The 26366-nt window shown below is 38.7% G+C and overlaps 3 protein-coding genes across 12 annotated transcripts in view; 2 read left to right on the top strand and 1 right to left on the bottom strand.

Moving 5' to 3' along the window:
• Positions 1 to 6159, top strand: part of P2RY12 (purinergic receptor P2Y12) — a 46034-nt gene extending 39875 nt beyond the window's left edge. For 2 of the 3 annotated variants that reach the window (XM_025436203.3, XM_025436204.3), the window contains 2 exons: positions 2371 to 2535; positions 4210 to 6159. In XM_025436203.3, coding sequence (XP_025291988.1) covers positions 4233 to 5252 — 1020 coding nt within the window. In that variant the 5' untranslated portion in view covers positions 2371 to 2535; positions 4210 to 4232 and the 3' untranslated portion in view covers positions 5253 to 6159. Of the gene's footprint in view, positions 1 to 2268; positions 2536 to 4209 lie in introns of those variants that run through there. The other variant, XM_025436202.3, reaches the window with a different exon arrangement.
• The window catches only part of MED12L (mediator complex subunit 12L), a 323628-nt gene that overhangs the window by 87760 nt on the left and 209502 nt on the right, over positions 1 to 26366 (bottom strand). The gene's annotated exons all lie outside the window — the stretch shown is intronic.
• Positions 12673 to 16047, top strand: P2RY13 (purinergic receptor P2Y13). 2 transcript variants are annotated; one of them, XM_025436206.2, is made up of 2 exons: positions 12673 to 12762; positions 13240 to 16047. In XM_025436206.2, the coding sequence occupies exon 2, from the start codon at positions 13255 to 13257 to the stop codon at positions 14254 to 14256; it is 1002 nt and encodes a 333-aa protein (XP_025291991.1). In that variant the 5' UTR covers positions 12673 to 12762; positions 13240 to 13254; the 3' UTR covers positions 14257 to 16047. The 2 variants fall into 2 exon arrangements, with proteins under 2 accessions (XP_025291991.1, XP_025291990.1); XM_025436205.2 differs by having other exon boundaries at positions 12676 to 12762; positions 13237 to 16047.

Here is a 26366-nt window from a genome sequence, read left to right as displayed (position 1 = left end):
CTAACTCTCATGTTGTTCAAGGGTCAACAGTGTACTTTTATAACCTGAGAGGCTTCTCACTTAAAGATTTTAGTCACTTTCAGCATCAAGTTCTCTACAGATAGGTACAGTTGTGAGTGAATATGAAAGAAAAGTTCATTTAGACCAAGAGCTGGAACTTTTCATTTCAAATCCCTATTTACACCCTTCTAGGAATTTGGAAACATAAATTCTTCATAAAGTATGATTTCTGGATCCTAAATTAGTGTTCCTTTAGTAGGGCATATTAATTTGTTAAAATCAGTCCTGATTTTTTTTTTCACAAGCCTTGTTTCATCTGAACATCTTAAAAATACTATGAAAACATCCTTTAGACTAAAGCTGGCAATTTGCTATATAGGGAAATATGATTTCTATTTTCTGAAAAAACAGTACCACCACTCTATTCATGACATTTACCTTTCGCCCCTGGGCCTCAAGGAGCGAGGGGAGCCTGGTGCAGACAGTGAGATGAGGATTCCTAGATACACAGGGGTTACAAATGCAGGCTCTGGGATCAGATATCATGGGTTGGAATGCGGTCTCTAGCTTCCCTGCTCTGCTGTTCCGTTTCCATCATACGGAGAATGGAAAGAATATGATATAACACTTCTCACAGAGTGACTGACATCAAAAAATAAGATAATACACAACAATGTAAGAAGTCAAATGTTGTCTACTATTATTCTGCAGTGAACGTAGGTGTGAAAGTGTTTTTCGGAATTATAATTTTGTGCCCCTAAACCAACAAACAAGTATTAAAATTCGTTAACTGCAATGAATCTCAAAACAAATAAAATTATAAGGATATCCACTTTCCCAGGGCACCTGGGTGGCTAAGTCAGTTGAGCAACTGACTCGGTTTTGGCTCAGGTCATGAGATCAACCCAAATGCCTGGCTTTACGCTCCACGTGGAGTCTGTTTGAGAGTTTCTCTCCCACTGGCCCTCCCCTGCTTGCTCACCCATCTCTCTCTTTCTCTCTCTGTCTCTCAATAAAATCTTAAAAACTTTAATATCAAACCTCTAGATGACTATGACTCTCTCTCAATAAAATCTTAAAAACTTTAATATCAAGCCTCTAGATGACTATGAGATCAGAATCATTATGTGACGGAAATGTCTGGCTGACAATTACTCAGATTTATAACTTAATTACAAACTCTTAATGCCAACAAAATTCTCAGGTCAGTTTAAATCCACAAAATCAAACATTACTTGTGCATGAGCTTCACTTGAAGTTGGAAGGTTCTAATGGGTGCACCCTGAGCTTCTGACTCAGTGGAGCTAGGTTGGGGCCCAAGAATGTGCATTTGTCACAGCTTCCCTAGGCAATGCTGAGCCGCTGCTCTGCACTTTGAAAACTGCTACCGAAAATGATTTAACATACGCAGCGATGGACACACTCAAAACTCAAAAGAAAGAAGTAACCAAAAATGTACGTTCACAGCAAAGGCACCTACTCAAGTGGATCTACTGGAAACAAAAGGACACTACAGTTTGAAATACTGTATGTGTGCACCCCCCCCCAAAAAAAAATATATATATATAGAGAGAGAGAGAGGAAATAGTGAAACAGGGATCCCTTAATTTAATGATATACTCCCCCCAAACCAAAAAGCAAGGTTACAAAAAATATTGTTTAAATTTAAATTCTATTTAAGAAAAGCATGAAAGACACTTTATATAATAAGCCTGGCAAGGCATACAACTGTTTTTCTTTTTTAATGTAATTTTGGAATCTTAAAATTTATAATGAGAGGAAACTGTTTCACGTACAAAGACTTGATCAAACACAGATTTAAAATAATGACATTATTAACCAGGAAAAAAAACAAAGAGCAAGAGATTTAGCATCCGTAACAAGCACACATTTCAAGTTAATGTAATTATTTGTTAAAAGGCAATATATCACCCAGCTTGAGCACAGTATGTTTTCAGGTAAATAATCTAATGTAATTATTTGTTAAAAGGCAATATATCACCCAGCTTGAGCACAGTATGTTTTCAGGTAAATAATCATCTAAGAAAGCAAGCTTGCAACCTTCTCCAGGAAGCAGACTTCGAAAAGCTTCATCTCAACATGGATTTATCATGTGCATGGAAAATAACCAAAAGAACTTATAAAGCATCAAATTCTATGGCAGGCTTCAGCAAAAAGCAGCAAGATTTTAAATTGCTTCTTAAAAGACGAATTCTTACCCACCCTGCCCCACATTTCCCAGGGAAATAAAAGCAGAAGTCCTAAAAAGGGCCAGACAGAAATACAGTGTCTGCACAGCTTTGAGTCTAGGGCTTTGGAAGGTAATTTCTGACTGTGAAGTCTTCTCTTCCTCTCTCTATTTCTCTCTAGAACACTCAAGATTTACTGATGAAAGCTCAGCAGATACTCCATCATAAAGAGTTATAACAACTAAACTAAGACATTGAAAGGAAAATACCAGATGACACTCTGCAGGATCATTAAATGCCACTTAATGGATACATTTAAATCCTCCTGAATCAACACAGTAACCAGGTAAACTTTATATCTAAAAGCATTTGACAAATATATGTGTTTACATGTGATGATGGGTGTATACAGGTTTGTCAACTTTTCTTAGAATGGGAAACCTTTAATAATTGATTTTAATGCATGTACTTCTTTGGAATAAAACTTAAAATATAACCTGTATTGATGATGTTAGAGACAACCATTAACTGCTTCATTAAATACACATGCACAAGGCATGGAAAATATAAGTGACCTTAGTTATTTTACTTCCAATGGAAAGTGAGACTTAAATATAGACAGATAGAAGTGATACTCCTGATATAAAGAATACTCATTAAATAAGATACAGTATGTGCAAAATTAGCATTCTCAATGCATAATTTGCAAAACTATCAGAGAATGCACAAATAAGAATAAATAGCGGTACTAAAGAAGCTTAAAGTCTACCATCTTAATTTCAATTTAATACTGGGTTTTGATCAGTACTTTTTTTTTTAAGTTAAACTGGGAAGGAGATGTTGGAAATTGAAGTCGTAATTGTGACAACATGAATCTGTTATTTTCAGTGATTAGTGAAAAATGACGTGGGAATTTAATGTTATCTTTATTTGTCATGCGTCTTTCACATGGAATGATCTTCTTTTAAATTTGGATATATAAGCTTTTAACATTACCATGTCTTATTTTTAGGAATAATATTCATACAGGATCAATTCCATTTGCCTTTGATGAAATAAAAACATTACAAATTACATTTGAAATTTCAAAACTTAGATGCCAGATAATGTATTCAAGTCAAGTGTTAGTTTTCTTTTTAAAGCCACCGGTTGTGGTATAATCACCTAAGGAACCAGACAAGGACATGGCTTTGGTATTTTATTTTAGCAATATATAGTATCACTATATACTCTATATACCTGGAAAGTATGCCCTGGCTATTTTGAGGAACACCATGTGATGCCCACTTCAATTTGTTCACAGGTTTTTTTTTTTTTAATTGAATGGTATTCAAGAAAATGTATGTAAAAACTTCCAATATATTGTGCAAAGTCAAAATGAGATATGTGTGGGTTAGAATATTTGAAGCTAAAGATGGAGTCTGAGGCTGATTTCTGAATGGATGAGCAATATAGAGGCAGAAATATCTTCCAATTATAAACTAAAGTTTTATTTCTGTTTAGCATTTATTTAGTATATTCCCCACAAGATCTTACACAAATTTCTAACAGTCAACTATCAGTCACTTCTCCTCAATACACTTTGATGGCATCAGAGTAAATGAAGCCCAGGAATAGTGACAGTGCAGGAAAAGTGACTGTGAAAAGAAACAAAAGAGCTAAATGGCATGGAAATGAAGCTGGAAAGGAATAAAGCACAATCCACATGTTTCTCTTCCCATTTCTATAGGCTGTGCGCATTTGCCTAAGTTCAAAAACATCCTTTAAAGGGGCAAACATTTAGCAAGTGAGAAATGCAAAGCATCTATAACTTCATATAATGGACTTCTGACCATTTTATTTGCTGGAGATAGATTATTTGCCACAATTAAGTATTCTGAGATTCAACTTTCTGTGTTCTTACTGTCACAACGGGGATTGGAAACCTCAGTTTTTAGAAGGTGGTCCAGAAAAGTTACATGAAGAGCAATATTGACAGTCGGGGGATTGCAAATAACCATCCCTTATCCTCCTCCCCTAGGTAGCAAAGAAGAAATACAAGCCATGGACAACCTTACCTCTGTGGCTGGGAATGGCAGTCTGTGTACCAGAGATTACAAAATCACCCAGGTCCTCTTCCCACTCCTCTACACTGTCCTGTTTTTTGTTGGACTCATCACAAACAGCCTGGCAATGAGGATCTTCTTTCAAATCCGCAGTAAATCCAACTTTATTATTTTTCTTAAGAACACAGTCATTTCTGATCTTCTCATGATTCTGACTTTTCCGTTCAAAATCCTCAGTGATGCCAAGCTGGGAACAGGACCACTGAGAACCTTTGTGTGTCAAGTGACCTCCGTCGTATTCTATTTCACAATGTACATCAGCATTTCATTCCTAGGACTGATAACTATTGATCGCTACCAGAAAACCACCAGGCCATTTAAGACGTCCAGCCCCAACAACCTCCTGGGGGCTAAAATTCTCTCCGTTGTAATCTGGGCATTCATGTTCTTACTCTCTTTGCCCAACATGATTCTGACCAACAGGAGGCCGAGAGACAAGAATGTGAAGAAATGCTCTTTCCTCAAATCAGAGTTTGGTCTGGTCTGGCATGAAATAGTCAATTACATCTGTCAAGTCATTTTCTGGATTAATTTTTTGATTGTCATTGTATGTTACACACTCATTACAAAAGAACTCTACAGGTCGTATGTGAGAACAAGAGGCGTAGGCAAAGTCCCCAAGAAAAAGGTAAACATCAAAGTTTTCATTATCATTGCTGTATTTTTTATTTGTTTTGTTCCTTTCCATTTTGCACGCATTCCCTACACCCTGAGCCAAACCCGGGATGTCTTTGACTGCTCAGCTGAGAACACTCTATTTTATGTTAAAGAGAGCACACTTTGGTTAACCTCTTTAAATGCATGTCTGGATCCATTCATCTACTTTTTCCTTTGCAAGTCCTTCAAAAATTCCTTAATGAATATGCTAAAGTGCCAGAATCCTGCAACATCTCTATCCCACGAAAACAGGAAAAAAGAACAGGATGGTGGTGACCCAAGTGAAGAGACTCCAATGTAAACCAACTAAGGTAATATTTCAATTGATTAGTGTTTGGAACATTCAAAAGGAAAGCACTGTGTACAAATACTAACAATGACTCTCTAAACACGGAGCAGAAAACAACAGAAATAATTTTCATTTACTTTTCCAGTATTAAAAGCTACCTAGAAGAAGAAACCTAACATGTAGATATGTAGGAAAAACAAACTATCTAATCATGATGGTTACAAGCCAAACTACACACAATCGAGGGTTTGTAAAATGCTGGCTAAATAGGTGACCATACAATATCTATTATAATTTTTTTTAAATATGATATTGAACACAATGCTATCAAGTTATAATCAACTAAAGAAGACTGATAAATCATATAAAAATCTTCTGACTGAAAATTAAACTTACATACACCCTACTCACTCCCTAACCAAATGCTGGTTTTATTGGGATACTCATTATAAAAATGTAAATGGAACACACAAAGAATATTAACTATGAACTTCTCATTATCAGCAAAAGTCTAAGAAATTTAAATCGAAGTGATAATTGGACTGAAATTTTTAATTTTTCATTTAAAAGAGGTTTAAGAATACATTTCCAATATAAAGAACAAAAACAACAAAGTTATTAAAAGTTATTTTTATGACATTCTAATACCAAAAAAACCTCTGAATATCTCCTTAATGCTAGGGAAGACAGTTTTATTAATGGTACAATACCATGACTGCTACTTACCCTTATTACCTAGCTTCTAAAAAACACGTGCTACTTGGTTTTAATGAATATTTGCTTCAGTAAGAAAAACAAATGTGATTATGTGGTTGCAAAGCTTAACTATTAACAGAAAAGTGGTTAAAATGTTTGTAATTATTGGTTTGTAATTTGTGTGTAATACCAAAAAAAAATGTATATTAAACTCTAAATCACACTTTGCTGGAATTTCTTTATTCAAAGACATCAGATACCACAACTCACCTCTTACATACTCCTACATCAAACATCAAACCCAATTAATAAAGGATAACTGCCAAAATGGTTTTACGACACCTTATTGGACAAAGTCTCTGTTGAAGATGGTGTTAACACATCATGATTAGTTCATTAGTAAATGATGTCTGATTCTACACAAGCCATACTATTTTTAATATGAACAAAATACATAACACACTTGGAAACTGACTTATCTCAATTATTTATGATCCTCAGAGGTGATTCTCAAATGTAAGGCATGGATACCAATATCAAAATATGATGAGAGAGGAAATAAAAAGGGTGAGTTGCAGTATAAGGAAGTTCACTGAACTTCAGCATTAATCAATTTTATCTAACTCCTCCAGAAGATCTGCTGAGATAAATGTCAGCGCAATGTTGAACTCACTTAACTTTCTGAATGATATCTATTGTCAAGTGGCTGCATTTACTTCCCTGGCTCTGCTACACGCAAGCACCGGATGTTAGTGGAGATGCACAAAGAGAAATGCATCCAAAAAGATCCGTATTCTACATTCTTGCCATGTGCACTCATGTAATGTACTCCAATATCTCATATATGAGCGTGCACATTCTTTAAGAACAGGAGAGTGGAGTTGGAAGAATACTAGAGATCAACTAACCTGATCTTCACTTGAAGTTGGAAGGTTCATTAAAGTATAGCTAACGGTGCACCCAGAGCTTCTGACTCAGTGGAGCTAGGTTGGGGCCCAAGAAAGTACATTTGTCACAACTTCCCTAGGCAATGCTGAGCCGCTACTCTGCACTTTGAAAATCGCTACCAAAAATGATTTAACATACACAGCGATGGACACACTCAAAACTCAGAAGAAAGAAGGAAGCAAAAATGTATGTTGGGCAGCCTGAGTGGCTCAGCGGTTTAGCGCCACCTTCAGATCCCAGAGGCCCAGGATCGAGTCCATCGGGCTCCCTGCATGGAGCCTGCTTCTCCCTCTGCCTTTTAATTTTTCATTTAAAAGAGGTTTAAGAATACATTTCCAATAAAAAGAACAAAAACAACAAAGTTATTAAAAGTTATTTTTATGACATTCTAATACCATTCTCTGCCTCTCTCTCTCTCTCTCTGTCTCTCATGAATAAATAAATAAATAAAATCTTGTAAAAAAATGTGTGTTCACAGCAAAGGCACCTACTCAAGTGGAGTACGTGGAAACAAAAGGACACTATAGTTTGAAATACTGTATTTGTCTGTGTGCAAGCATCAAAAAAAAATTATATAAAGGTAATAGTGAAACAGGGAACCCTTAATTTAATTATATACTCCCCCAAACCAAAAAGCATATGGGAAAAATGAAGGTCAGATCCACCCTCAGCAGTTCGGAGTCAGGGGGTAAAGAGTTGGTTAAAACGGACACAACAGTGCCATGACCACATGAACTGCTGGAAGACTGCAGAGTGGGCAAAGACTTTCCCAAATAATCTTTCCCTTTGGGTTAAACTAAATCCATGGAGAGGATGATTTCCACAAGAGAAAGAAAAAACCAGAAACACTAATGGTATTATAGTGTTTTTGTAAAATAACTGTAAAGTGTCTGGAATTGCCTGCTTTTATAAATAATATGAAAAATTTACATTAAGCCCTAAATCACAATTGGTTGGGAATTCCTTATTTAACGATGTGAGACAGCATACACTCCTGTATCAAACATCAACTTGAATCCATTCAAGACAGATTGAGACACCAGTATTTACACAGAGTACTCACGTTTCCAGGTTTAGGAAATTTAATATACACAATAAATCTCAGATTTCATAATAACTTAAAAGAAAGTGAAGCCAAATTTCATAGACTCAGGTCTACAATAGTCTTAGTAGCTAACAAGTCCTAAGTCTGCAGGTTAGTGGCAGTTTTTCAAAGTGGCTTTTTATAGAAACGGTCTAAAGCACGTGTGACAAACAATAGCCTACAAGCCAAACCTAGTCCACCCCGTTTTTTATAGCCTGCAACCTAAGAATGGTTTTCACATTTTCAAATATCAACAGGAAAAAACGTTAGAAGAAAATTTCATGCTGTATAAAAGTCATATGAAATTCAAGTTTCGGATCCATAGTAGGTTTATTAGAACACAGCCACGTCCACCCAGTTTTAATCCGTGGTTGGTTTCTTGCTACAACAACGGGGTTGAGTAGTTGTATTGTGATGAAGACTGTATGGCAGCAAAACCTAAATATTTACTAAGTGGCTCTTTAGAAAAGAAGATTGACTGACTAACCCTGGACTAGAACTCTGAAAACAAGGAGAAAATATACATAAAAAGAACCCTCTATTCATGCATCTAGTTGTTTCAGCAGCTTTGTACAGAAAACAACTACAGATTCCGGTGTCTGCACTAGGTGATCACTGCTGAATGCTAATACCCGAAGTCAGATTACACGGATACCAGTTGGAATTAAATATGTAGAAACACACAAGTCAGTAAATAAAGAGAAACAGCCTGATTTTAGTTTTTAATGGGAAAAGAACGTAAAAAAAATCAGTTTCCAGGAGAAATACAAATGGGCAATAAAAATATGAAAAATATATACTCTAATAAGCAAATACATTTACATTACATGGATTTTTTTCACCTGTAAGTTTAGAATTGCTTTAAAAGATTTTTTTAATAGATTTTATTTATTTGAGATAGAGAGAGAGCACAAGCAGTGGAGGGAGAGAGGGCAAGGGGCAGAGGGAGAGGGAGAAGCAGATGCTGATCAGGGAAGCCTGATGGGACCCCAGGATTCTGGGATCATGGATCATAACCTAAGGAGAAAGCAGACCCTTAACTGAACCACCCAGGTGTCCCTAAAAGATTTTTATGACAGTGTTGGAAGATTCCCACTCTGTGAGACTGTAAATTGGTACAAGTGTTCTGGAAAGCTACTTGAAAATACCATTCAACATTCTGATGCACAGCTTTGGTCCAGCAATACCACTTCTAGGAAATTTTCTGCAAATATGTTGAAACAACTACACAAAGATAGATGGATATATGTGTCCTATAGTACTGTTTTTAATGGAGAAAAATTCGGAAGAAAAAAAAATTGAAATGCCAGTCAGTAATGGCTTAACCAAACTATGATAACTTTATATAGCATAACTTTTAAAAATTATATAGCATAACTTTATATAGCATAACTTTCTTAAAAAATTAGCATATCTTCATGGACTAACATGAAAAGGAAACAAAAATCTGATATGGCAATAAATGTAAATATATATATATTTGCACACACTGGTATGCATATGCAAGAGGGGGATTAACTTTCTACTACACACATGCTTATATTCGAATTCTTCAAACTTGCTTTCCTTTTATAATAAAAAGATGAAACTAGATATTTATATGTTTCAGGCAATAGTATGAATTTATTGCCTCCTTCCAGTTATATGTAGAGATTTTCTAATACCGGTTCTATTTATAGATACTTCTACATTTAATGTTAAACAACAAAACTTATTTTATTTTTTTCCACTTTCAGTTAGTCCCGTGTGGAATTTTTATAACAATTTCAAAAAAAAAAAAAAAACCAATTTCATATCATCTGAGAAAGTACCATCCTGTGTATGATCTGATGAGAAGTAAAAGGTTCTTTTTGTAGTTCCTACTATGACTTTCATTCCAAATGAAAACAAACACTTCCTCATATTGTTTAGATGGTACTGGTTAGCCACATCGACAGGAACCTTTAGACTGTTAACACTGATCCAAAGGAAAATCCCAAAAGAGACTACAAATGGAAAAATAATTTACTGGCATTTGGCAGGCTTCTAACATCCATGAGCATTCAGTGTATGTCCTTTCATTCTCTCTGGATCATACCACTTGGTACCAATTTATGTTTTCAATCACATACTTCGTCTTAAGGAAAGGAAGTTCCACAAATCCACTAAACTTTAAAGTTGATAGCTACTTCTCACTCATCAATCAGGAATACCCACCTCAAATACTCTAGAATCTACTAAACAATTCCAGGTCACCCTATTTGTGGTTTCTGACAGCTGGGAGCGTGAGGCACGCTCTGAGTACGGCCTCTGAACCAGACTGTGTGGGTTTAAAGTGGGCTTGGGGTGCACGATTTTGCCAAACTGCATAACTACTGTGCCTCAACTTTCTTATCTGTAAAATGGGATCGATCTCTGAGGATTTTTGTTAAGAAAGAAATAAGATCATATTATCACTTAGAGCAGTATCATCACTAGCTGTATTGACTTTATTGGTTTTAACTATATATAGGATTTATTGCTTCTCGGCCCCTTTTGGCTAAGATCAAGTGACTATACATGGGATTTAAAATTCAATTTATTCCCAACTGGCAAGCTCCTAATCCCTGGGATGTTTTATTTCATCATTTCATTTCCCCCACCTGTCTTTTGTGAGCTATCTCCAAAAGTACCCATGATATTCCACTTTTCTTTTAACTTCATTTAACAAGGGACATACTAATACCTACCATGAGACATGCATTAGTCTCTGCACGTGGTGAAGCTCCAGTCATTTCATTTCCTTAACAACCCAACAAAGCAGATACTGATACGTATTTTCATTGTAAGGCGGAGGCAACAGTGACATAGAAAACATAAAGAACTTGCACAAGGTCACAAGAAAAGTAAGAGCTGCAACAAGAAATGGAAGCCAGGCACTCTGGCTCCCGAGACAGTGCTCCTAACCGCTTGCTCTGCTAGGCAGGCTCTCAGGCATGCCAACGAAGGCAAGAGACTCTCCCTCCCACTACCCCCAAACACACGGAATCAGCATTGCTATGAACCAAAGGAAAGCCAATAATACATGTTAAGCATATGGACAAACAGGAACGTGTGGCCTGTTGGATATTCAGTATGCCCAAACATTTGGAAACTTGCTACATTTGAAAGAATACACTTCCATTAGTTTAGAAACGGGCACCGGTAAGTCAGTTCCTCTTTTGAAAGTTTCCCACACTTGGACATTTTGAAAGTTGACCAAAAAGTGATTTCCAGTTTTCACGTTATGAAATTATCTTGTACAGCATTTCCTTATTTGAACTGAAACTATTCCAAAACCTCTATCGAGATAATGGTTTTGGAGATTTCAGGAAATTCATACTTGATTATGTAGGTCAAATACTTCTCCTTGAAAGGTAAAAATAGTTTGGTATTTTTCCTCTACTGAAGCAAGCAAAAAGATGTTTAAATTCTGTTTCATCACATTGATGAAATCCAGCATCTGTAGTTCCAAGAAAGAATTTATTCTGAGTCAAATATATATTCCTTTTAAAAACTGTGCCATATCGGGTAGTTCCAGTAAAATTGTCAGGCATCCTACTGCCTCATGTTTGAAAACATCCAGTGGGACATGAAAGTTTTCTTCTCAAAGTCCCGAACCAAGCCATCCCAAGATCGTCCATCAACCTAACCCCACAGCCTGGTCAGACTCTGTGGTGAAACGTTCCATAAAAACTATGAAGTGAAACTCACCACGGAGAACTCCACATTCCCCTCACAAGGTCTCCTAATTTCCTCTTTGCCTTTACCTACCCGGGGAAAAGGACTCTATTCACGGGCAGCTGTCCTCACACAATGCGGCAACTACGCTCTCTCGAACTTGAAGAGTTTGAAAGGACACGTTTTTACAGGCTCGGGCCCAAAGCTGACTGATGGAATTCCTTGAGTCTTTGGCACTTTGCGTACAACATGAAATACAGAGAGGCTTCCAAAATGGTCTCTAACGAGGGAAATTATCTCATTTAAACCTGCAGTTCACTCACCACTGTGGCAAGGGGCGAGATGTGTTTTCGCACTCCATATATACCCAGCACTATTCTAGACACTCGTTCTATGTTCTCAATAATGCTATGATGTAATGTACTGACCTTAAATCCGTTACACAGATGAGGAAACTGAGGCAGAGAGCCATTAGATCACTTGTCTACTACCTAGCACCCAATAATTGTTGCATCTAGGATGCTAATCCCTCAAATCTGGGTCTAACAGCCCTTAACTCTTAGAAAATATGTCAGCCTATCTTCCTGAGATAGAGACCCCTAAAGACTAAGATGAATGGAAAAATAAAAAGATCATCCTTCTGAACGCAAATTCCCGGAAAAAGCAGGATACAACGGTGCAGATGGGAACTCTGATTTTAGAGTCCACTCTTACTCTCCTATGTGGTTGTAATTTGGGGGCTAATTTCTTTATTTTTCTGCCACCTATTATCATACACAAGAGGCACTCAAAAATTTCATTGACTGTGTATACAGAAAAGATAAACGGCCACAATGAGTTATCAGATGAGAAAATATAAAGATAACTGCTACTAAGCTAATTCATTCAAGTCACAGATTAACAGCACCTAAATTTGAAATAAAAGAGGCTTATTAGAAAATCTGCAAAGATTTGAATATGAAGATGTTCTAATTGATCACATTACACACGTGAAAATGAGGAAGGAAATTCAGTATAAGAAAGCAGAACAATACTTGCTTCACAGGCTCTCCGTGGACTAAACTAAAGGACTGCCTCAATCAGAAGACACTGAGCTCAGGATCCTCCCAAACAAAGGTGAATTTCAACTTTTATTACGAGTGGGCTTGCTTATCAAAGATAGACCATGTTCACGGGGGAGGGGAGGGGACCACGCTTTAAGGCAGATATTCTAGAAACCATAGATTATGAGCATGAGGAATGACACAGTGTGCAGCAACCTGACGTGAAGTATTACTTCTTAAATGGGTCTTATTTCACTACCATGTTAAAAGTAGGACTTATAAAAGAGACAGAACCTGCTATTTGGGTTTCATAAGGGTGTAAAAATCATGGTACTGTTACAAGTACCAAAAATTTAGAAAGAAAAATTTAGGCTACAAACAACCTGTGCCTTTTCAGCTGGCTCACTGAATGTGATGAATGAATGTGGGGGGTTAACACACTACACACCTGAAGCCTGTTTTTAAAAGCAGCCCTTTGCGATCATGAACTACTTCTTGCGTGTGTGTGTGTGTGTGTGTGTGTGTGTGTGTGTGTGTGTGTTTGCAGCAGCTGACACTGGACACCATGAACACCACGGGGGTCAAGGGCGTCAACGGGTCGGAGCGGTGCCCCAGGGACACGCGGATAGCACAGCTGGTGTTCCCGGCCGTCTACACGGTTGTGTTCTTCACCGGCATCCTGTTGAACACTCTGGCGCTGTGGGTGTTCCTGCACATCCCCAGCTCCTCCACCTTCATTGTCTACCTCAAAAACACCTTGGTGGCCGACCTGGTAATGACGCTCATGCTTCCATTTAAAATCCTCTCTGACTCCCACCTTGGACCCTGGCAACTCAGAGCCTTCGTGTGTCGTTTCTCGGCTGTCATCTTCTACGAGACCATGTACGTGGGCATCATACTGCTAGGCTTCATCGCCTTTGACAGATTCCTCAAGATCATCAGGCCTTTTGGGAAATTTTTTGTACAAAAACCGGTTTTTGCAAAAATGGCCTCGGCCCTTGTCTGGCTCCTTTTGTTCCTCATCTCTCTGCCAAACATCATCTTGAGCAACAAGGAAGCGACGCCCTCATCTGTGAAAAAGTGTGCCTCCTTGAAGGGTCCCCTGGGGCTGAAATGGCATGGAGTGGTGAACTATATATGCCAGTTCATTTTCTGGACTGTCTTCATTCTAATGTTTCTGTTTTACGTAGTGATTGCAAAAAAGGTATACGACTCTTATAGAAAGACCAGAAGTAAGGACCGCAAACACAACACAAAGCTGGAAGGTAAAGTATTTGTTGTCGTGGCTGTATTCTTTGTGTGTTTCGCTCCGTTTCATTTTGCCAGAGTTCCATATACTCACAGTCAAACCAACAGTAAGACTGAATGCAGGTTGCAAAACCTACTGTTTCTAGTCAAAGAAACAACTCTCTTTTTGGCAGCAACTAACATTTGCATGGACCCCTTAATATACATATTCTTATGTAAAAAATTCACAGAAAGGCTACCGTGTCTGAGAGGGAGAATAACCACAGCATCATCCCAAGAAAATCATACTATTCAGACAGACAATATGACTCTAAGTTGATGAGAATTTTAGCATGGGTACCTTCTATGGAAGGGTTAAGACTTCAAAAGATAATTAAGCTTGGAAATCAAGTTTAAACAATGAGAGAAAAATGGATGGGACAAATGCTTTCTTCCATTTTATTCCCCTGGTTTATAGAAAGGATTATATGATAAATTTGAATTCCCTGATTTGAATAAATCAGTCACATAGACTGATTGATTTACGAGCAGAATGAAGCATTAGTCAGAGAATCCAGCTGAATGCAAGTGGCCACAAGAGGGCATCTTTTAGAGAACATTCACTTAAGATTTCGCAAAACATTATAGATAAATGTGAATTACTAGGACCCTCCCTTGCAAAACACCCTCTTCCCATTCTTTCACATACATAATTCAAACAACACTACCGCTTTCGTGTCCGACAACAGTTAATACTTGCTGTTTAAAAGCAAAACAAAAAATCTCAAAAATCCATTGATATGAAAGCTGAGGCTCATGGCTGAAAGGGATGGAGATATGAAGCATCTGAGGAGTTGAAATAGGCCATAAACCCTGAGAAAGCCTGGATGAAGGAGTTTCTCCCTGTACAGAGCCTCTTCCAGACTCAAGACCACTGAAATGACTTCAGTACTCCATACGAGGCATGAGACCATTATTAAGCCACGTAAGATGTCACACTGTAGTCCTTTGCAAAGGTCTTAAGTGTGTACAATTTAAAGGCAAGAACCCAGAACTGATCTTTGGAATTCTCCCTCTACCCGGCAAATACTCTAATGGTGGTTGAACGTGCCACCTCCTCAGCAAGGCCTTCCGAGAACACAACCTCTGTTCTCTCTGAAAATAACTACTTCTCCCACTGTTTGGGTGTGTGCTGGGGCCCTCGTGGCAGACGTCCCTTCGCTAGTCTGCAATCTTCCTGACCCCATTCCCAAAAGATGGTGAGGATTCTTTAAGAAAGAGAACATTTTTTAAGGATGGAAAACAGGTCATGTTTTCTTGGTACCTCCCACATTACTCCCTGCAGACCATCAATTGCAAATGTTTGAAATAGAATATGTCATTGTTGTGTCATTCTTGGAACATTTAGAGAGGGAACTGCTGACACAAGATCAATAGCATCCATCCTAGGGAAATTCTGCAAAGGACTGGTAACCTGTGCGTACTTAGCTCCCTCCACATTTCTTCCTGAATCCCTCTGTGCTTAAAAAACAAACAAAAAAAAAAAAAAAACACACACACACACAACTAAAATGTGGCTCTCTAGGATTGTGGACACAGATTTAGATCTTCTAGAGAAAATGTAGAAAGTAATAGTCATGATCGGTAAATGTGCCTCTGGCTGCAACATGATCACTATAAGGTGAACCCCAGGCTTCTTACGTTCTCAAAGGCCCTGAAGGCCCTGGAACTTGCCCACCTTTTTGGCCTTGTCTCCTAACTGCTCTTCCATTCCTGGAACGTTCCACTCTTAAGTACATTTGTAACTGTCAGAACATGCCTTGCTCCTTTGTGCTCCGGTGCCACTCACTGCACACATTAATTTCCCCCTGACCCACGAGCAAAACTCTTACCCATCCATGAAACCCTAAGGTGCCATCACTTGGTCTATGAAATCTCAACTGGCCGATCTCCCACCACCATGTCAAGCCCCATCACCCCCTCATCAGTCTGTCGCCACCCCTCAATTACTGTATTTACATTGCTTTGTAATTACTTGCCCACACATGTATCTACACTTTTGATAATTTATGTATATTTTTGAGAGCAGAGATTGTCTTGTTGTGCAATCAATAAATATTTGGTAAAATAATCCAGACTGGTTTTATTTTTACATACTAGAAAAGCAAAGGGGAAGCCAATTCTCACTGATATTTTTATTTTCAACAGATGAGATAAATTTATGAAAAACTCAAGCTCTTTTTGGCTGACTTCCTATAATATGTACACAGGAGCCTGGGAAGTGGGGGTATTCTTGGGTTTGCTACTAAATGAACATGAAGAAAGCAGGATTACTAAACAGTACATGTACAGCTTTGGGGCTAATGTCTATCAACATTTCAGTTTTAAAGCCATAGATACAAAATGCTCTAGCTGTGTGCTGTTGGTTTTAGTTAATTAAGTAAAATTTGTAACTGCAGCATATTATACTGTCCAAAACTCTTCTAGAAAACACTCAATGGGGATCCCTGGGTGGTGCAGCGGTTTAGCGCCTGCCTTTGGCTCAGGGCGCGATCCTGGAGACCTTGGATCGAATCCCACGTCGGGCTCCCGGTGCATGGAGCCTGCTTCTCCCTCTGCCTGTGTCTCTGCCTCTCTCTCTCTCTCTCCCTCTCTCTCTGTGTGACTATCATAAATAAATAAAAATTAAAAAAAAAAAGAAAACACTCAACGTCTGATTTTTGTTTTCTGAAGGAATGAAATCATGGTAACCATTAGAGATGTCACTAAATCCACATCGCCTTTAAATACGGCAATGTAGACTCTAATACTGTACTGTAAGTAACTACATCTTGATAATACAATTTTTTTTAAAAATTTTATTTATTTATTCATGAGACACAGAGATCACGCCCTGGGCCGAAGGCAGATGCTCAACCACTGAGCCACCCAGGGGTCCCAATAATACAATTTTTTTAAAAAATCCTTCAAGGGGCACCTGGGTGGCTTAGTCAGTAAGTATCTGCCTTCAGCTCTCAGGTCATAATCTCAGGGTCCTGGAATCAAGCCCCATGTCGGGCTCCCTCCTTAGCGAGGAGTCTGCTTCTCCTTCTCCTTCTGCCCCTCCCCCTGCGAGTACCCTTTCTTACTCCAATAAATAAAATCTGTAAAAACAAACAAAAAAGATCTTTCAAGATAAAATTTCAAAAATTATGCCCTCCCTAAATACAAACATTTAATTCTATTATAGTAACATTATAGTCAAAGGCCCAGTACGTGATGTGCAGAGTGAAATAATCTATGAAGAATTTAGAGAGTGGGCATATTAGAGAACCTTAAAATCACATTTACAGAGTGCAGCGCAGCTATTTGAAAAGAATTTCCCAAATTCTTTTCCCAAATTCAAATAGCAATCACCAATCCTAAATCCTACAAGACTTCTAGAATGAGATACTAGAGCATCGCCATTAATGATAGAAACAAGAGAGCAAAAGGGGGGGTGGAGTTAGCTTTAATATAATCTGTGTGAGCTCACAACACAAATAAGGGTTTTTGTAAAAAGTTAAATATAACTATTTTTACTGGATGTAAGCAATACAACTATAGAACACGTGTTAAATCAGTAGTCATCAAACTGTAGCAGGTATCAGGATAAGCCAGAGGGATTCTTATGACACGGCTACGACACAGATTGCTAGGCCCACTCCCAGAGTTTCTGATTCAGGAGGTCCGGGGTGAGGCCTGAGAACAGGTTGCCAGAGGATACTGATGCTATGGTTCTGGACCACACATTAAGAACTACTGTAATAAATGTTCCCTGAGGTTTGTATGGACTTAAAGATTGGTTCCCAGGACAGCTTTCTTGGACATGAATGCACAGGAGTGGAATCTATCAACAGGAGACAGACAAAATTGTTACTCAGGGAACAGGGCAGATGTAAGGTGACAGACAATGGTGAGGACGTGGCTACCTGGAAAGTTCATGCCCAACTTACAGGGTTTCTACTACTCTGTGCCAACTGTTTGCACAGGGGGGATTAAGGGCCCAAGGTTGCTGGCTAGTAGCAACAGCAGAAGTGGATGACGTCCAAAGCAGCACGCAGTACTTACTAGTCACTAAATATTAGGCAAGTGTACCAAGAGCTTTCAATAGATTGTTCCACTTAATCCCAGGAAGCCAATGAAGTGCTATTGTGATCTCCATCTTAGAGATAAAGATGTTGAGAAATGGAGAACTTAAGCAACTTGCATGGAGATCACACAGCATATACACAGCAGGTCTAGGGCTGTAACTCAGACTAGCTTCTGAGCCCATATTCTTCACCACTATTATTTACAACCTCAGATATTCTAATGTTCTCAAGGGAAATCATAAATCCAGTCTCCTTTATTTCCTGCTCTTTTCAAAACTTCCGTAGCCACCTCCACACTCCCTAACTCCACAAAAACAAAACATGCATGTGTGGGCCTTAACTAGCCCAGGTGCTGCCAGGTAATTAGCTCTGACCTCAAAGTGAATGAGAACCTTCCAGGACCTCAGAGAGGCAGCAAGCAGTCATTACTGGACGCTTGCTATGTGCCAGGTGCCATGCTGTGTGCTCTTCAAGGACTATCACCTTTCTATTTCTCACTTCAACCTTATGAGAATAGATACCACAGAGCTTCCTGTTGAGGGCAACGTAAAAAGAAAACTGAGACACAAGCAGAAAGATACCTTTGCCATGGTGTGCAGGACGTGCCAGCAAGCTGGGAAGGGCTGGGGCTAAAACCCAGGCAGGTGGCCTCAGGCCCAATGCCTCAATGGCTCTGCTACACCATCAGGACAATTTCCTCAAGGGTTGACATCATACCCGGTGGTGAAGATAGCAAGGAAGTGGCTCCTGAAGAGGAAGGGAGAGGTCTCAACACAAACGAGTCTGCAATCTCAGGGGTTTGAATAGTTAGACCCCAAGAGTCGCTAAGAGTCCCTGCAGCACTCGAGATTTTGTGAGAGAAGACGATCCCAATGAGTGGGCTCCCAGGTTCCCTGGGGGAGTCAGGCCTTCGACGCAGGGCCCTCCGCCTCCCCGGAAGCGCACAATGGTGAGGCACGCATCCCACAACGAATCCAATTGTGGAAACAGTACGCGAGACATAACGAACTCACCATAAAAAACTGAGAGGAAAAGGTAGCTAACTCCAAATGGAGAAAATGAGGATGGGCGTGCAGGCGAGGACAACGGGAGCTGGACCTGGAAGAAGGCCACAGTATGCAAAAGGAGACGCTGCCAGGCCATAAGCAGTTTAGAAAAAGGCTCGGCGGGATCCCTGGGTGGCGCAGCGGTTTGGCGCCTGCCTTTGGCCCAGGGCGCGATCCTGGAGACCCGGGATCGAATCCCACATCGGGCTCCCGGTGCATGGAGCCTGCTTCTCCCTCGGCCTATGTCTCTGCCTCTCTCTCTCTCTCTGTGACTATCATAAATAAATAAAAATTGAAAAAAAAAATATTTAAAAAAAAAAGAAAAAGGCTCGGCTAGGAGTGGGGACAGAGCTAAGGCTGGAGCACAAGGAGCCACGGGGGCCAGAGGCTGGGGCGCGTGAATGGAGAAGATGAGCCTGGGAATGGAGGATGGGACCCTACAGCAGAACTCTTGGATGCTGTGTGGACTGTATAGGCTTCTCCATGAGCCATGGAAGGTTTCTGAAATGAAGAATTACATGGTCTTGGCTTGTACTTTAGGAAAATCAATTTGTCAGTAATATGATGATTATGATTATGGATGGAAGAAAGAGCCACTGAGGATAGGAGATTAATTAGAGAAGTTCTCTATATAGGCAGGCAAGAGCCAAGGGCCAAAAAAACTAACATGGACTTTATAGACATATTCAGAGAAAGAGGTTTTGAGTCCAAGAGCCCTGGAGACAAGGGGATGATTTGTAAAATTATGTTGTATGTAATTAATATGCAAAATGTATTTTCAGAGGGGTCCATAATCCCCATCCTACCCCCTTCCAAAGGAGATTTATTGCTCTGAAGATTGTTTGACTAAGTGGTGTGCTGGATCATAAAGGAAGGCCAAGAAGCAAATTCTGGGTATGATGAATTTAAAGTCTCAGAGATTTGGGTCAATAAATCTAGCCAGTGGAGACAAAATATGCATCAAAGGCTCTGAAGACAGGGCTAGATTAGATGGCTAAGGGATAATCTTTTCTGAGACAAGAGAAGAAGGAATGAGCTGAGCACCACAGAGGCCATGTCACCTGTGTCATGGACAGGACAGATTAGAAGAGATGGCTGGAAAGGGGAGCTTAAGGGCGTAAGGTAGGGGCTGAATTAAAAGGAGCAACAGGAGACTTGGTATACCAGGAACTAAAGAGGAAGTAATAGTCAACAAAATTCAACACTGTAGAAAGGTCAAATGTGTTGAATCTACAAGTATGAATTCGGTGGTAACACTGAGGAGAAGGTGGGGATAGAACCCAATTTGTAATGGGAAGTGAGAGGCTGTGAGCAAGTCTCCCCTTTCAATACAGGACAAGTCAGTTTACAAGAGTCCGAAGGAGAAAAAAACAACAGCTGTTAATGTTACCTCAGCTTTATCCAAGGGATTCTAAGAACAGAAGATAGAGCAGCCCCTTCCTATACCTTGCAGAGTGAATACGCTCCATGTGAAACAGCAAACAGAGCATAAGTGCAAACACATGGTGAGAATAACCACAAGACCAAGAAAATCCAGCTTAAGCCAGAAAATGGGTACGCCAACATTTCAGACGTTAACACTGCCTGGGTTTCTGATACCTAGCCCACCCCCACCCCCATTCCGGGATACTACCCCCATTCCAGTATAGAGTATTTGTAGGGAAAAGGTAGAGGGTAGGGAAGGGAGTGGAGAACAGAGAGAAAGTCATAAAAGAAAAAAAAAAAAAAAAGAATACAGAAGAGAAAGGAAATTGAGTTTAAGACTTAGAGAAACCAGGTAAACTAGTTTGGTTTTGGGGGTTTTTTTTGTTTTGTTTTTTTAAAGGAGTGTGTAAGCAAATAGTGGGGAGGAGAAAGGAGAGAGGGAAAGAATCCTGAGGCAGACTCTCTCCTGGGTGTGGAGACTGATGGCAGGGGGTGGGGTATGCTCCACACGGGGCTCAATCCCAGGACCCTGAGATTATGATGTGCATGGAAACCAAGAGCCAGACACTCAATCAACTTAAAAAAAAAAAAAAAAAGTCCATACCTCACTCAGCATGTGAATTTTTGCCAATTCTGTAATAAAACTTAAATTAACAAATGTTAGCATCTCGAGTAATTAAAATGTCTACCTTTGTTTTAAAAGGTCAGCTTGAACACGAGATGCTTGAATGTGACTGTACTCAGGGTACCCACCTTGACTTGAGCAATGCTACCTAATGCAAATCTGAATATTTCTATAGTATTTTTAAGAATACTGGATTTGGGCATTAAATTTATATCATATAGACACTATATCACGCAACACTTTTTTTGTCCTTTTTTACTCTATTTAACTCTGTAACTGAAATTTCCTGCCATCAAAAATGCCTGAACTACAAGTAAATGAAGCATTAACCCGAAGGCAGTCAGCCTGCTGAGACCAACTCTCTTCTCCCCCTACATATCCTGCACTCAGCTCTTACACGTTCCCACCATGTCAGACAGATTAGAATAAGCTAGTCTAATTTCCTCCTTTTCAGAAAGGAGAACTGTCAAGAAAGAACATAAAAGTAATTCAAGTAATCATGCGTTCATCATGGAAGGAAAACTAGAAGCTTTCTAAAGGCAACTAAAACATCATGGCCTTGCTCTGACTTCTAAGCTGAGGGATGTTTCCAATTCCTAACCATTACAAATTTACATTCAGACACCCCATTCATTCACTTATTCCCTCAGACTTTGGGAGAAAGGGCGCAAAAGAGAGACAGAGAGAGAAGCTACTGTTCTCTAAGTACCGACCAGTTCTAAACACTGCAGGAACTTTCTGGTATGTTATTTTAACCTTTACAATATTAAAAGGTAGCCATCCCCAAGCGTATTTTCCAGAAGAAGAAACAGATTCAGCTCTATTAATGATTTTTCCAAAGATGGGGGGTGGGGGGAGAGAGCTGTGAATCGGAGGAGCGGAAATCCATCCATGTTGGAGTCTCTATGACCCCACAGTTACCAGGCTCTTGTCATGGCCTGACACTGCCTCAGGCAAAATTCCCAAAGTGAGGACACGGATTAAGTAGCACAGCACAAGGGAGAGTATCAATCTGAGGTCAAGAGTCATATGCAGGCATATCTCCAGACTCAATCTCCAAACCATCCCTTCCCTCTAATCAACCATTACACATGAAGTTCTCATACCAGAAAAAGGTTTAGTGCTTTATTTAAAGCAGACCAAATAGATACAAATCATTTCAAATGACAGATTAAACACAGTAATTCAAGCATAGGGACCTAAAGATACCAATCTCAGCAAGGGAACATTAAAGGGTTTGTAATAATTACACTCGGCACAAATTCTCAAGCTACTGGATGTGAGCCACAATTTGAGTGACTTTGGTGTACTGAAGACAGGACAGTAAGATCTGATGAAGATTTTACTACAATCCTTGTTGCGTGTTCTGGCTCCATGCAAAAGACATGGGCATTCAAGACAGATCACCTTGAGCTATCAGATTTCTACTTGTCTTTGTTTTATGGTGAGTTTGGATATTACAAAGGACTAGCAGGCCCTTTATAAGGCCCTTTATTTATAGCAGGCCCTTCCTTGCATAATCATATGCAAGGAAAAAGAACTAGAAGGCAAGACAAGCCTCAGTAAGGTATCCGTCAAAGTCTCACTAAAAAGCTAGGCTTAGGGTAAAGGATTCTTTCTAGGACTTAGGAAGACTTATCAATAACGATACATACTTTTTATTCCAAGATCTTAGAAACACATTCTGTCCTTGAGTCTTTCTGTATCTTTAAGACTATATTTTGAAAAATCAACAAGCTTACTGGAATTCTCATCTAAAATTCTACAACCAGGGCAGCCCAGGTGGCTCAGCGGTTTAACACCACGTTCAGCCCAGGGTGTGATCCTGGATACCCAGGATCCAGTCCCACATCGGGCTCCCTGCGAGGAGACCTCTGCCTGTGTCTCTGTCTCTGTCTCTCTCTCCGTGTCTCTCATGAATAAATAAATAAAATCTTCAAAAAAATGAAATAAAATTCTATAATCAAAACAGAATCCTCCTTTCATAGAACAGTGAAAACCAAGAAAAGTTGAGTAAGTCATCTAGCATCCCAAAAAAAGGAGTCTGAATCTACTGACTTTGTGAATCATGATCCATGAATCAGATCTATGGCCAAAACAAGATTATAGATATCCCTATTTGACTTCAAAATCCCAAACTCTAATATAGACTTCAGGCTAATATGTCCAAAGTGCTTAGAAAACATGTAGAGGCACCCCCTACTACATATCCTACACAATAGATCCTAGCAAATACAGAGTAAATCCATTTTCAAAAGCCCAGGGGACTTTTTTAAAAAGTAAGAAAGGAAAGAGATTGTTCTAAAGAAAAAGAGTCTACAAAGACAGTAAAACCAAATGCAGTGTGTGATCAGTGACTGAATGCTACATCAAAAAAATCAAAAGAGTATTATTGGGAAACAGCAAAATTTTAAGACGGACAGAATATTTAAAAATATTATTGCAAAATATATAAATAAATAATAAAAAAATAAAAAGATTATTCCTTCAACAATTAATCTTGACTGATAACAGTATTGTGACTAGGTCAGAGAATATCCTTGTTTTTAGGAAATACATGCTGAAGCAGTTATGGGCAAGGCATTTCTCACAATGACTACAACTTCAAATAGGTCCCCCCAAAATACTGGGAGGGGACGGTTAGGGGAGGGATATGTGAAAAATGTTAACAGTATGTAAATTCAGATGAAATTTAGTTGCACTGTTATTTCAATTTGCCTATAGGTTTTGCATCTTTAAAAATAATATTAGAAGAAAAAATCATTTCTAGTAAAAAATGAAAAAAAAATTTTTCAACATTGTAGTGGTCAAGAAATACAAACTCATATCCCAGGACATTGTTTTGTATTCAAAATAAATTTGGGGTTTGTAATGGCTAAAACAATGTTATTAAAAGAGCTTCCCTGCATTTAATAGGATCTTCCAATGAAGCAGCAAGATAATTATTGTTATAAAGTCTCCTGTGGCTTTTATGAAATGGGAGACTTGCTATAAAAATCAGCAGAAAAAAAAAATTATGCAGGTTAACCTTTCAGTGATTTGAACAATAATAAAGTTACGGCCTGTTTTTCAGCTGCTCTTTTCATCAAAGCATTACACTTTTTTCGTGACTAAACGTGTACTACTTCCCTTTCAGAATGTTAAGTAAGACCGGCTGGAACAAGTCCCAACTTGAGATTGGCATGATATGCTTGAAGACAAATGCATGAAGGCTGCCTCATGCTAACTTTTTCATTACTAGACTTAATTTACACCACCAGCCAAAGCTTTGAAATACGACAATTTGACTATTATGCTCCTAAAGAAGGGGAAAAAAAAAAAAACTATTCCAATCCCAGCCCACCTCCAGGAGGAGAGACATCTACTGCCACCCATGGACAAGGGGACAGAAAAGCTCCTTTCCTCCTAACATCTTGATTAAAAAAAAAAAAAAAAAAAATACACCGTCAAGGTGCATCACTGTACAGGAAAAACTTGAGGTCCTTACATAGGACAGGGATTTTCCTTGACATAAGAAATTAATATTGTTAGTTGGCTCTAACAGGACAAAGTCAATGCAGGTAAAATAAATAAATAAATTAATTAATTAATAGATAAATAAATAAATAATACAATAATTTTTTAAAGAGCATTAAAATTTAAGGTACCTAACAGAACTGCCTTTATTCCATTAACAGAAACTTGTGAAGTATCTGTCCAAATAAGGTCTCTTATATGATTTCACACACGTGATTCGAAATTTGGGATAATCCTCAGAAGGTGCAGGGAAGGCCTTTGTCCAGCACACTTTTAAGGAGCCCACGAGGGATGTTCTCTCTTGGAATTGACACTTTTAAGATTTGGCAGTTGGTTATTTTGACAGGTTGATTTCACGTCCTTTATTACTTACGGGTCCCAGTGACAAATGGCAGTGCGCTCAACCCAAAAGGACAGGTCTCAAACTAAGGTCTGCAGCGCATAACCTTCCTCCTCAGGACGCAATAAACTGGTTTCAAGTGTTAAAAGCAAAATCCATGGAGAGGTGTAAAATGGCTCAAGTGCAGATTCAAATCTAAATGAAGAATTGTTTGTAAATCTGGCAAATTCTTATAAGACTGAGCCACTATTAAGTTGCCTAATTTTTGCCCAGGGACTTTCTCTCATGCTGTCTACTTATCAATAACTTAATACCCCCTAAACAGAAGGGAATGGAGAACCATAAAAATTGTAGTTCTGTTTTTGTTTATGAATAAGCAATAGAAGCATAATGCTGATATTCAACTATTAGTATTTAAACACCTATTTGTTTTTCTTTATTAACACAGAAAGAAAACCAATTAGTGTGTGTATGTGTGTCTGTATGTGAGTAATTTCTTTAAGGCATTAGCAAACACTAAGTAACTCCTATTATTGATTTATTAACTTCAAAAAAAAGTTTTTCATTTTTTAAAGATTTTATTTTTTTATTCATGACAGACACACAGAGAGAGACAGTGACACAGGCAGAGGACCCTGGGATCACGACTTGAGCCAAAGGCAGACACTCAACCACCAAGTATCCCTCAAAAAAGATTCTACATTTATTATTTTCATTTATCTTCACCCATGATAGTAACAGGTTTTGATTCCATTTGGTGAAATTTTATTTATTTACTTATTTGCTTGAATGCTGCAAAATCTTGCAAACATTTGGAGATTTTTATCTGCAAGATCTAAAATTAATTACAAATATGAAAAAAAGATCTGATGGTGTAAACTTATTATGGGAAGTTTTTTTTAAAGAATAAAAGTTTTTTGTCTTTAAACATGGAATTCAAGGGATTAGCTCCCCAAAATAAATGTATTTAAAATATCTTGAATACTGACATTTGTGTCTATGTAAAAATAGGTCTACAGATCTCCGCACATCCTTGAATAAGACAACAGGTTTCCAATGTTATTAATTCGTAGTATAAGCACATTTCAATTTTAATTTTTAAACAGAATAGGATTATCTTAAAGGATTTATCTTTCTTAAAATATCTGATTTCTTTTAACCCAAGCTTTAATTGGCAGGAAGGCAGTATGTGTATTTTCTAATTAGCAATAGGAAGCTCATCCACCTCCACAAAAAGGGGGTGGGGGGGGGGAGAGAAAGAAAGAAAAAGAAAAAAATGACCTAAACACTGGGACTGATTGAAACTTCATCTCCCCCTCCCTTCCACAGTCCTCTGGCATTCTGAGCTCCAGCCCTCTGTGTTCCCTTCAGGTGAATCACCGTCTG

The sequence above is a fragment of the Canis lupus genome, chromosome 23, assembly GCF_003254725.2.
Source record: "Canis lupus dingo isolate Sandy chromosome 23, ASM325472v2, whole genome shotgun sequence".
Lineage (NCBI taxonomy): Eukaryota > Metazoa > Chordata > Mammalia > Carnivora > Canidae > Canis > Canis lupus.
Note: the sequence above shows the minus strand (reverse complement) of the source record. Positions and strands in the feature narration are given on the sequence as shown.

Coding starts and splice junctions, on each gene's coding strand:
- P2RY13 (XM_025436206.2), top strand. CDS start 13,255: ATGAACACCACGGGGGTCAAGGGCGTCAACGGGTCGGAGCGGTGCCCC.